Source organism: Gambusia affinis, linkage group LG17 (genome assembly GCF_019740435.1).
Source record: "Gambusia affinis linkage group LG17, SWU_Gaff_1.0, whole genome shotgun sequence".
NCBI lineage: Eukaryota > Metazoa > Chordata > Actinopteri > Cyprinodontiformes > Poeciliidae > Gambusia > Gambusia affinis.
This window is the reverse complement of record NC_057884.1, coordinates 9173377-9186100: the sequence shown is the minus strand read 5'-3', so window position 1 is coordinate 9186100 and position 12724 is coordinate 9173377. Positions and strand designations below refer to the sequence as shown.

The 12724-nt window shown below is 39.5% G+C and overlaps 1 protein-coding gene across 4 annotated transcripts; it reads left to right on the top strand.

Annotated features, from left to right (window-relative positions):
- The first annotated feature begins 92 nt into the window (after nucleotides 1-92).
- LOC122846825 (guanine nucleotide-binding protein G(q) subunit alpha-like) lies at nucleotides 93-12721 on the top strand. Of its 4 annotated transcripts, XM_044144028.1 has the most exons (9): nucleotides 117-308; nucleotides 400-456; nucleotides 579-735; nucleotides 2788-2972; nucleotides 6661-6815; nucleotides 7032-7160; nucleotides 9695-9824; nucleotides 10295-10448; nucleotides 11511-12721. In XM_044144028.1, the coding sequence occupies exons 3-9, from the start codon at nucleotides 600-602 to the stop codon at nucleotides 11699-11701; spliced, it is 1080 nt and encodes a 359-aa protein (XP_043999963.1). In that variant the 5' UTR covers nucleotides 117-308; nucleotides 400-456; nucleotides 579-599; the 3' UTR covers nucleotides 11702-12721. The 4 variants fall into 4 exon arrangements, with proteins under 4 accessions (XP_043999959.1, XP_043999961.1, XP_043999962.1 ...); XM_044144024.1 differs by having other exon boundaries at nucleotides 93-456; XM_044144027.1 differs by lacking the exon at nucleotides 400-456 and having other exon boundaries at nucleotides 116-341.
- The last annotated feature ends 3 nt before the right edge of the window (nucleotides 12722-12724 follow it).

Sequence of the window (12724 nt, the reverse complement as noted above, 5' to 3'; positions counted from 1 at the left end):
TGTCTGCCTGTTGCTCTGTTAAGTGCATCCGTTGCTATCTGGCTAGCACCGGAAATGTGTTCTCCTATAATGTAATATTGAAAGCCCACACGGTTTCCCATCACAGCACAGCCCTCTGTCACATGGTTTAGTTAGTTGGGTTTCATCCAAGATACCAGCAGGTCGGGAACTGAACGCACAGAATAACAGCAGCTACAGAAAATTGAGAAACCGAGACAGGCGGATATTATTACTATTTTCTAAATTCCACAATCTATTTTTCTTAATCTTTCAAAACGTTTTGAAGAGGAGAGGGAGAAACCAGCATAGTAAGCCCGCCACGCCCGGAGCTCTGCTATAGGGTTTGTAAAGACTCGCTACGCAAAAGTTGTTACACAAACTATGTTTCCTCTTCACTAGAGAGGAACTTAACAGTTGTACTCGCACTTCCTCAAATTGCCTTGCTCTTGCTTCCAGGTCAGAATAAGAATGTTTTGAAGTTGCTCAAATGAGACATTCGGCAGTCTAAAATAATGCAGATTTAAAGGTGCGCGGGGCTCTCCGTTCCTCACTTTTGCTGTGCATGTCTGCCATGTAAGGTGAAGCGTTGTCCTGGAGCAATGACGCTGAGCTCCATGGGGACCTGCTGCCTCAGTCCAGAGGCCAAAGAAGCTCGGAGGATCAACGCTGAGATTGAGAAGCAGCTCCGCAAGGACAAGAAGGATTCCCAACGCGAGTTTAAGCTCCTACTGCTGGGTGAGGGACGAAAACCGCGGTCTAATAACCTCTGGCTATTAACATATGATTAGGAGTTGGGAGAGATATTCGCCAGTTTTTTCCCCAGCTCAAAGCTTAACTAGGCTTACTGACTTATGGTAAAAACATACCTTTTTATTCAAAATTTATACGAGATAACTCAGGGTTTTGACATTTGTATTTCATAGGTAATCCTCATGCAACGACAACCGTGCGATTTGCACGCAGTGTTCATCTATCTCACGGTTGAATCATGTAAATTGCACCAAACCTCAAAGTGCTCATTCGCTATTAATTTGTATAAAAGGGAGTGCAGCAAAAGTACAGAAGCAAGAAATTATCACTTGATTCTTACATATTCACTTTAAAATGAGCAAATAAACTGTTCCATGTTTCACAATATTCAATCAAATACTGATGGTAAACATTGACTGCTGAAGGAAAACTGGTTTAAAATTTTACTGTGCAGTTTTTAGGTTCTGTTACATCAAACGCAATGTAAAGTCTGAGGCTGTTCCAAGGTGGAAAACAAAAAATACCCAATCATATACCAACCACTTTTATGATTGCTTGTTAATGGAAAATTAAGGAGTAAACAGCTCAGTGCTCTGATAAATCTAGATGAGGTGAAGAAGACTTGACAAAGTTCAAACTGCACTTAAGAGTCCTGAAGAAAAGGGATTTAGTTGACTTTGAACGTGTTTCAGAAACTGCTACTTTGCGGGCTTCACGTACAAAATATCTCTCGTGTTCTTATGATTCATAAAAGAGAAAATATCTATCAAACAACAGTTATGTGGACTAAGATATCTTGCTGATTTCACACGTCAGAGCAGTTCTATAGGCACAGAAGTGGTTCAAATAGCGACTCATTAGATCCAGGGAACACATACCATCTCTAAACCTTGTAACAGCTGGGCTGAGGAGGCTGTACCGGTACGCCATCATTGTCAGTTAAGAACAGGAAACTGAAGCAACAATTCACACAGGCTGACTAAAACTGGACAATATCAGACTGGTAGAGCGTTTGATTTCATCTCAATTTCGGGTTTAGTGTCAGAATATGGGGCAAGCATGAGAGCAGTGGATCCATCCGGCCTGTAACCAGGGTTTAGACTGGTGTAGTGGTGTGGGGGATGTTTTCTCTGAACATTTTAGGCACCTCTGTACCATCGGAGTATCGTTTAAACATCACAACAGTATTTATGCGCTCTTTGTGAAGCACTTAGTGGTTTTTATATTTAGAAACTGCCATATAAATAACATTTACTTGCTTACTTAGAGTTTACCTGTTTGTTGGGGGCTACTTGCAGCAGTATAACACACCGTGTTACAAAGCTCAGAGCATCTCATACTGTTACAAAAAGGCCATCGCAGTCACTAAATCTAAATCCAATAAAAACATCGCTGTGATAGTGTTGGAACAGGACATTCGCGTTATGGTTGTGCAGCTGACAAATCTGGACCAGCTGTGAGACGCTATCATGTCAACATAATACTCCCTGAGGAATGTTTCAGACATCTTATTCAGTCTTTGGCAGCTATAATCTTTCCAAGAAATGAAATCAGCAATGCTGGGAACATGCTGAAAGTCATTTTGCAAAGACTGACTCATGCAGGATCTGTTCCTGTTACTTCAAATTCAATTGCATGATTTTGAGGAAGTCTCGCCTTGATTAGATGTCATCTACATTACAGTTTGACTTTGACAATTTATGTGCTGGTCATAAGTGTGATCTGTAAATTTGGACTCGTCAGCTACAAATACAAAGTGCTGCTTCTTCAAGATTTCACAATGATGTCGGCAATACCCCCATAGTATTAACAAACAAAGGAAGTAATGCTGGAGAAACAAATACAACCAAAATGTATCTGTGTAGAGAAACAGTTTCATTGCTGTTTAGAGGCAAAACTTCTTGTTTTCGTAAAGTAAAGACCACAGGCGGCATTATGGTTTTAAGATGTCTTCTGCTTCCTTCTTACAAGTGTGCGAAAATCTCCCAAGTTTTAAAATGAGATGATCTCGTTTCCGTTGCTTCTGTTGGTGGCCAGGAACTGGTGAAAGTGGGAAGAGCACTTTCATCAAACAGATGAGGATCATCCACGGCCGTGGATACTCTGAGGAGGACAGGAGAGGCTTCACCGGACTGATTTATGAGAACATATTCACAGCAATGCAGACCATGATCCAAGCCATGAGCACATTACAGATCTCTTACAAGTATATGCACAACCAGGTAGGCCTGACAGCTTTTTCTTCCTTTCTTTTTTCCTTCTCCGTTTCATTGTCGCTTCAGTCAGACAAAGTGAGAAAAGAGGGTGTACTCCACACCGCTTCAGAGAGTTATTCGCAAGGTTTGCTTACAGAGCATGCAAAAGGCGTATTACAGTCTGCAGCACACCCCGGAAAAGCACTTCTGGTAATTTTCAACAATGTTTAGACTTGCAATGTTGCTGCCAGCGAATTTTGTCTGCTTGCAGAGCAGGCTGTCTCTCAGATGAACGCATGGTGGAACACGGCAGGCCTGCTAAGGGCAGACAGTTCCCTATTAATCCCACAGGCATTTGCACCTGTCACGCCGATGACAGGAGTACATTAGTCTCCTAAATTTGCTGGCTCACAGAAGTATACAACAGTTAAAAACAGCGCGAGTTTCAGGTCGGGACGAGAGGCAGACGCAAGGCGTTGAGTCTGAGTCAGCTTTTGACTTGTAAGGGGATGGAGATCTGTGTCAGCTCAGAGGACCGAGGATGAATTTGTAACCCAGGAATAACATATCAGTTTAAATGTGATGATGGTGGAAAATAAGTAAGCTTAATCGCAACCACAGTCAAATTGGAGTGAATTCAACTTAAAAACAGAATTGCTAGGAGAGACATTAATTGGGCATTCAAACTATTGCAGGAGGGACAACCTCCTGTACTGCTCTTTGTTTTTTGTGCTGTCGAACAAATGTCTGACTGAACGCATGCTGCTGTCCAACTTCTTTTTTATCTGTTTGGTGCAGAAGATGTGCAGCAGTTTCCACTCCACTTTAGCAGCCTGCTCAACATTTATTTTGCTTCTATTAGCTATAGAGACTCAAGCACTCTATCTAGTAGAGAAGGAGAGAGAGCGACATGTTTTATGATCTACGTTTGTTTATTTGAGTCTCTGGTTCTGATGTCGTTGCCTTAATTTATTCTTTTTTCCGATAAAGCTGAAGATTAGGTAAGGGGTTGAATGTTTAACTGTACTTTGCAATGGATACACTCTGCAACTGAGGAATCTTCATACAGGAAGCTGTCAAAGGGAGACTAGTAGGGCTGTAGTATTGATTACATGATCCATTTATCATCTGATGTACAGCGTCTTGCAGAGGTATCCACACACTGTGGTTTTGCATTTTGCTACAGCACAACCACAATCTTTTAGGTATTTGATTGTGATTCCATGTGATAGAGCAACACAAATTGTGAAGTAAATACATTTTCAAAAAAGAAATACTTAAAATGTGGCGTAGATTGCACTCACTTATGTTTACTTTTTGTTTATTTATGGCATGTTTATGTATTTTGGATATTTAAAATAGCAGTGATTTCTGGGACTATTAATGGAAGCATATTTGTGTCTTACAGTGGTGCAGTCAAAGTCCAGACGTAGCTCCAGTTGAAAATCTGTGGCAAAACTTAGTGTTCAGAGACACTTGTCTTTCAATCTGACAGAGCTTGAGGTCTTTTGCAAAGAAAACCCACACAAAATGTTTAGTTTCTGGATGTGCAATGTTGTTATAAACATACATCAAACATATTCACATCTGTAATTGTACCAGCAGGTGTTTTACAAGGCATTGGCTGAGATCTGGTTAAAGTTTTGTCAGATTTGTATTGCTTAAAAGGTTAAAGATAGATCTTTGTTTCCACTTCACACATATGCACTACTTTGTCTTTGTCTCTCTTAAAACCCATTTGAATAACACTGTGGTTGATGGTTGTAGCATGGAAAAATGCGCATTGCAAGGCACAAAAAAACGTGACTGGCTTTCAGAATTGTTTTGAATCTGTCAGCAGTAAAGGAAAAGTAGTTCTCCAGCGAGAAATGGCAGAAATATGACACACGGTAATTATAATATGTTGTAAAAGAGGTAGTTTGGACCAAAACTAAAAAAGTTTTCCAGTTGCACCGTTTTGGGAAATATGATACCAGCAGGAAAACGTTGCACAGCATCCGAATCATTATGGCGGGACTACCCGGCTCTCAGCTGGGAGCTTCCACCTTCAGCCTTTTTTAACTTGTTTTCTCATCAAGCTTGTAGTAGGAAGGAAGCCCTTCATTTAGGCTGGTTCATTACAAACCAGCAGGAAACATGATAAAAATCATTGAGACAATGTTTTTAAAACGGCTCCTGGAGCTACATTTAATGAGTGCTGATAAAATCTGCACGCAGCAGCTGTCACTTTGGCTGGAAATTCTTCATACTTGCCAGCTTGCTTTTGTTTAAATTTGAGGCTGAACGTTTTGGAGTATCGGAGGATGTAAAACACCAAATGCCAGTGTTAATAACGTAAACTGTGCACGATATATCAAGCATAACACATCAATATTTAAATAAACGGCAAAGCAGCGATATTCTCCCGCAAATTCTTACAAATAACTTAATTAACTGCAGTGTAGGCAGAGAAAGGACCCAATCAACAGCTCTGTAATGGTTTTTGTTTAATGAAAGTTAATGATGGTTTAATCAGCTTGTTCAGTTTATTTACAGTGGACTAAGATGCATTACCTAACAATGGCATTTTGCTCAGATTAGCGGCTTGTGGCAGGAACACTACTAGAAGGACCGGTTCAAATCCACCGCTCTATGAATCATGGATAAAATGTTTGTCATGACACATTACACGTCGAGGCAGCTGGAAATGTTTCCTGATGGAGATGTAGTCGTAAACAGGCATGCCTGAATGTAAACAGACTGTAATAGTTCGCCATAATAGATCACCGTGCCGCTCTAACCCTAAGTAGATTATTGGTGAAAGCTTACTCTGAAGGTCTGCAGCTGAAGAACTTCAAACAGGAAGTGGAAGAACCAACTTTCAGGCTTAATGTGAAAGCTAAAGGTGCTGCACTGACTTCACATTATTGTTAAATGTTCAGAAAGGTTCTGACAAGCTAAAAGTTGTTCCACTGTGTCGCTGCTTGTCTTCCATTTTAGACTCAAAAATCACATTGTTTAAAAATAACATTTCCTTTTTTATTGTTCTGGTTGTTATTTAGCACTCGGTCTTAAGTATATATAGGTGACAAATATTTATTTCTAAATAAGTATATTTCAATATGTTTCAATATGTTTCTGGCTTGTAAAGCAGCTTAGTAAATATTGTCATTTTGAAAGTACAAGTAAACAAAGTTATAGATTAAGCCACAAGCTGCAGTGTATTTTAATAAGATTTAATGTGGTAGGAGAGTATAGTGGTCTAGATCATTTTGAAGCAGAAGCAAAATTGATAAATTATTTTATTTACAGATGAAATCTGAGAAATGAGACTTTTTATTTTCATCCTGTTAACTCTGAGACATCCACAAATAAAATTTGGTCCAATCAATTCCCCTCAGAATTTACTGAGTCAGTAAATTAATATAATTAAGTAGAGTACGATTGTGTGAAATTTAATCTCATTATTAATCAAATTTTTTACAGAGGTCTCAGAGGTTTGTTGTAGAACATATCTGACCAAACAGCATTATGAGATCAAGGGACAGAGCAGACAAGTCAGGGATAAAGTTGTGGAGGAATCTAAAGCAGAGATCTGCAGCTCAGGAAGAAGAATTTGTGAAATGGAAAAAAAAATTATTTGTTCTCAGTCTGTAATGATGGCGTTCTTGTTGCAAAGTTGTATTTTACAATATGAGCTTTGTAAATCAAACTGATTTTACATTCTGTGGTTCAGGATAATGCCGACTTGGTCAATGGTGTTGATGTGGAAAGTGTGAAAACGTTAACAAACCCATACGTGGAGGCCTTGGAGAGCCTGTGGAATGATCCGGGAATTCAGGAATGCTACACTCGGCGGAGGGAATACCAGCTCTCAGACTCGGCTAAATAGTGAGTGTAAACAGACTAATAACTCCTTAAACGTTGTCAAATAGTTTACTGTGCTTAATTCTTCAGTGTTCTCAGAAAAAAAAAAAAACATAGTCTGATAATAATTCCTTTTTTAGTTTTTACCAAATATCTTAGAAGTAGATACTGAAAATTCAGTTTTCAATAAATAATTCAATTCAAATTTTTTTAAACTGCAATATCTCCCATTGCCTTCAGCTATCTCAGTGACTTGGCTCGAATTGCTGATTCTGCTTATCTGCCAACCCAGCAAGATATCCTAAGGGTCAGAGTGCCTACAACAGGAATAATAGAGTATCCCTTTGACCTGGAGAATGTGGTGTTCAGGTGAGTTTTATTATTTTTGTTCATGCTTCTCTGGTTCTCTTGCTGCTGCAATATCACAGATAGAACATCTGATTTGCTGAAGCAATTATTGATAAAAAAAAAAAAAAGTTTTATTGGAATATTTGTTGGGAATCCAAAAAAGTAAATAGTTCATTTATTTTTGTTATTTTTGTCACATATTTTAGGTGTCACTAGTTATATAATTTCAAATAAATATAAACAGTTGGTTCAAATGGTGGATGAAGTTTGTTGACGTAAAGAAGAAAAATCACATTTGGGGAACAGACCAACAGAGATCAACAATCGGGACTGATGAACAATGTTGTGTATTTTGTTTCTTTGTTGCTCGGCAACATGGCAACTAAACTTAACGTGCTAGAAATTCGGGGAAAGTTGTATGGGCAACAGCCATTTCACTCTTACTCAAAAATGCAGGTCTGTTGAATGAATTCATATTTTACACAGACCACACTGGAAGTGTCGTTCTACAGATCAGTGCTCCCTGACTCTTTGCTCAGTTATTTTATTTTTCTCTCTTTTTTCTTCATCCAAGCATTCCCACAAAAAAAACTCTACTCTAAAACAGTATTCTTGGCTGCAGATGATTGATCTGTTCTGTATTGGTGTACTGTGGTGTGGGTTAATAGGGGGATTTGACATCCAAACTTACACACAAAACAGCGAAGGACCACATCTTTTTACTCAGTGACACTTACCTGTCCAGAGTTGACACACGGCTCTGGTGCTTGAATTTTTTAAACTCATTCCCTGCAGCAGCTCTAATATTGAAAAGCAGCTCTGTTTGTGCAGCCTGCATTCACTTTGGCTTCACATAACAGCCAACTGGCAGACAAAGGAGACAGCACTGGCTCCACCATTCCCTGTAAACTAGCATTCTATATAATCCTCCTTCTACACAGCGGGTTGACAAATTTTTTTCATGGCTGTGATCCACTAATCATTGCAGCTCTGTCTTTGACTGGGTACATTTTCTCTGCATTGTTTCAGGCACGAGTTCATTATCCAGACTTTTCCGAAATTCTTTAGAGGCATTCTCATCTTTGTTTGGGAAAACGTCTACCTTTAAAGAAAGTAATACAATGTTCTATCTTTCATTATTCCAGCATTGAAACAATTTTGGTAGTCTTAACTGACGTAAAACAGGTAGCTTAGTCTTGTCTTATTATGCCAGGGAGGAATAGAGGTTGCTACCACACAGTGACAAAAGTTAATACAGTGGGTGCTTGGCGAAGTACTAGTCTTTGTCTGGGAATGCATTATATAAAAAAAAAAAACACTGAAAATGCGAGGCACATTGTTGATGCATTAGAAGTGATTGCTTACGCTTTTCCTGTTGTCATATTTGCATGATTTCCAATTAGTCAGACTGCAGGAAATACCTGATTACTGCTTTGAATACGACGACCAAACAGAACATGGGTCTCATTGCACAGTAGCAGTGAAGATGTTTTAAAGCCCTCATGTAATGGTTACATGATAAATGAAACTTTGACGTCTCTGTATTTGCATGGAAAATACTGCTGTTCACACGCACTCCATCAGTTAGTGGATGTGGATAGTTGTGGGTTATTACGAATAGTAGGAAATATTTTAGGAAACATAGAAGCTCAGTTTACATTTGATTTGTTATTCGTGTTCATGTTTGAAATCAGCAAACACGCTAAATGTGCAGATGCACTCCTGGTAACATTTGGATAAACGTCTTATAGCGAGCTGCAGAAAAACCATCCACTTTTTGTGCGGATATTTGTACCACTCATCAGAAATAGTAGAGCTTACATAAATTGGTTTCCTGGCATGCTCCTGGCTTTTCAGCATAGTCTAAACATTTTTAATAGAGTTGAAGTCTAAATGTGAAGTCGGGAAGAATTCATTAGATGAATAATGCTGGTGTGTTTTATTCATTCTGGGGCCAGTTTTAATGATTGCGCTTTACATGATAAAAACACAGCACAATAAAGAAACGAACAACATTATATTATGTTACATTATGGTGCCCAAATAAAGAGAATAAAGGAAAAGTCGCGTGTTCGGAAATCCCTGTTTTCCTATTTCACCAATCTTATTGCTGAGAATAGGCGAAGTTGAAGAATGTACATGTAGTTCGGCTAATTTGTGGTCATTACACACCTCATTTATTTTTGCGACACAACAACGCCACTAGCGGTGTGAGTGTCAAAACCTGACGCTGCTACCACCATGCTTGGCAGCTGGTTCATTGTTTTAAAACTTCACCTCGACTTCTTCATACGTAGTTTTTGCCAATGGGGCCAAATAGCTTCATTGTTCTTGTCCTTAAGCTCTGCTGCAGATCTAATTGGCACTCGAGGGAGTTGACTTTGCAGCAAGACGCTCATTCCTGCTCAGCGCTTTTTTGACCACACCCCTAGTTCTCCTCCCAAGCATTTATTTTATCATCTCCCTAACATGCAATCTGTGTGATAGCATCATGATGTCTTCTTTTGAACTGTTAATCTGTGTTTTTCTTTATGGATTTTAACCTTTCCCCTCAGGATGGTGGATGTGGGTGGCCAGCGTTCTGAAAGGAGAAAGTGGATCCACTGCTTTGAGAAAGTCACGTCCATCATGTTCCTGGTGGCGCTCAGTGAATACGATCAGGTCCTCGCCGAGTCCAGCCATGAGGTGAGAGGCAGGCTTCTGCTGCTGCTGCTGCCGCTGCCTACAAGATAAAACTTTTTTCTTTCACACAGTGTCTTATTATTTGTGTGCATGGGGGATGTGAAAGAGGCTCACTTTGGGATGATAAAAAAAAATCCTTTTAAGGGACACAAAGGGAGATTGTTCCCTTTGTTTAAAGCCAAACGTGTTAGGTGGAAATGATGACCCAGATTTCTCAAGTCCAACACCAGCTTGATGCCTCTCTCCCTTCTCCACCCTCTCTCTCTCTCTCTCTCTCTCTCTTTCTATTTCTCTTTGGTCACGCTCAAAAACCTCCTCTCAATGTTCCTCTGTGGCTGTGCATAAGGTTGACCTGCAGGGGGAGCCCTTTAGTCACTCTGCTCTGTGGAAAACTGTTTTCTGTGATGAATCTGGCAGCCAGCTGAATTTGCTCACACCTAATATTGTCACTCTTGCTCATGTGCTTCCCACAGAATCGGATGGAGGAGAGCATGGCTTTGTTCGAGACAATCATAAAATATGAATGGTTCAGCGACTCCTCGATCATTCTGTTTCTGAACAAGATGGATCTGTTGAAGGAAAAAATCATGTATTCACATTTGGTGGACTACTTCCCAGAGTTTAAGGGTAAGGGTAACACCTACTCGCCCCCTTCACATGTGTAAAAGGCCTCATAATACCACAATGTTTCACTTTATTGCTTTCATTTAAGTACATTTATGTGTGGGCGGGGGGATATTTCAAATGAAGGAAGATTATTTTTTTATTACAATCACTGGTGCTGGAAATAGCTATAAAATAAATCTAATTTTAAGGTGTATTCTGATCTGTTTTATACACATGTACTAAACAAAGTTGATATCATGCTTAATATGAGAAGATTGGTACAGTGCACACAAGAAGAAAGCCTAACACACATAGTTAGAAAACAGCCACCTTAGTGACACCAAAAAATAAATGATCATTTGGGAATATGTTGAAAGTCTATCCTACTGTAACAAACGTAAACTGTGGAGTTGGGAATCCGTGGGTTGGATTTTAACTTGGAACAATGAGGCTAATTTTGAGCTTTATATATTGAGCTAAAATCAAATATAATTGTAATATGTTATCCTAATTATATGATTATTTTAATCATAATTGCAATTCTAATGACTTTCTAACATAATTATAATTGGGTGTACTATAAGTAATAAAAATAGTCATATAACACTGGCAGCATCGCTCCAGGTGGGTGGCTTGAAAACATAAGATTCTGAAAAAAACCACCTCATGCCCATGTGGTGCATGTGGCATCATGAACTCTTTGAAATGGTGGGAGTTTTTATATAAAAAAAATATGTTGCCTTTTACCAATAAAAAAAAAACAACAAAAACAGAAAAAGAGTGCAGACAGACTTTTCAGTAAACACTCATCCCAGGTACGAGCAAGAGAGGCTGTGCAAGGAGGGATGGACAAAAATACAAATGATTTTTAAAAAAAGTTAAAGATTAGATTTCTCTACTATTCAGTAAGATTAGTTTAAGGCTTTTTAGACACATCTTTACCAGGGAGCACCCTGAAATTATTCTAATGCACCTGCAATTGTCGCCTTACATCTATTTCATAATAAGTTAACTCAAGTGAAATGAACAGTTTTGCTCTACAAATGTATACTAAACAAATGTCGTGCTGGACCCCTCTCTCAGGTCCCCAGCAGGATGCTGAGGCTGGACAAAAGTTCATCCTGGACATGTTCCTCAGTCTCAATGTGAATGATGAGAAAACGATCTACCCCCACTTCACGTGCGCCACGGACACAGAGAACATCCAAATTGTTTTCAGGGACGTGAAGCACTACATCATGCAATTAAACCTGAGAGAACACAACCTGATGTGAGCGCCTGGCGCTCCTGCTGTAATTTAATGGTCACAGCGCAGCCCCCCCGGACTGGGAGGGCTCTGCAGCATCTCCGTCCGCTGCTGCAGTTGCTGCCGCCGCTGCTGCTGTTCCACACTTTAATCCAAAACAGGAAATTGAAGCGCTTCAGAGCTTGTCACCGAATGACTGTACAGCCGATGCATTTCAAATTTTCTTGTTAGACTCTGTAAGTGGATGTCTTCGGCTATTACAAAGTGTGACCTGGCAATTAAAGTGCTGGCTTTCAGCGGAGTCTAATATAGCGTGCGCTCTGAAATTTATCGAGCGCTACGTGGACATTTTGGAGCGGTGGAAATGCACACTGGCAGATTAATAGGGGGAAACATATTTTACTGGCTTCGAATGCCTCGGAGGAATTGTGATGTAGTGGATCTTCCTTCTGGGAAGCTGCGGGACTGGATGCTCTGTAAAGACCAGCATCACTAAAGCGGTGTTTGTCTTTAGATTTGAGTTTGAAGCTTAGACTAGGGCTTGACTCATAGGGAACAGGTCAGGGAGAACACTAATAACACCATTCATGTAAAAGAGCACAGTGCATGTTGCTGCATTGCTGCATGAGCTTCAGTTAGTGAGGTCTTGATCAGCATTTTGGATCTGCCTGTGGTGACTTTTTTGGGGGGCATCTATGTTTTATGTTTGGTGGGGGGATTAAAAGGGACACCCAGCATTTTGGAGTCAATTTACTGGGTAGTAAAAATCACATTCCTTCAGGGACTGTTGTGTTTTTTTTTTAAAGAAGTTTTCTTAAAATTATTTACTCTGAAGTCTTTAAAGTTGTATCATTTCTTTAATTTGATTAGATTTTGCACATACTGTATGATATGGTGAGGCTTTGCTTTGACTTTGTTATATTTTGGTCAGTGTTAAAAGATGAAATCCTAAAGTGAAAATTATTTTGATCGAATATATCAAAGAGAAAGTACTGATGTTTACACAACCGTGTTCTTCTTAACAATAAAAGTGTGAGTTGGAATCAGATCT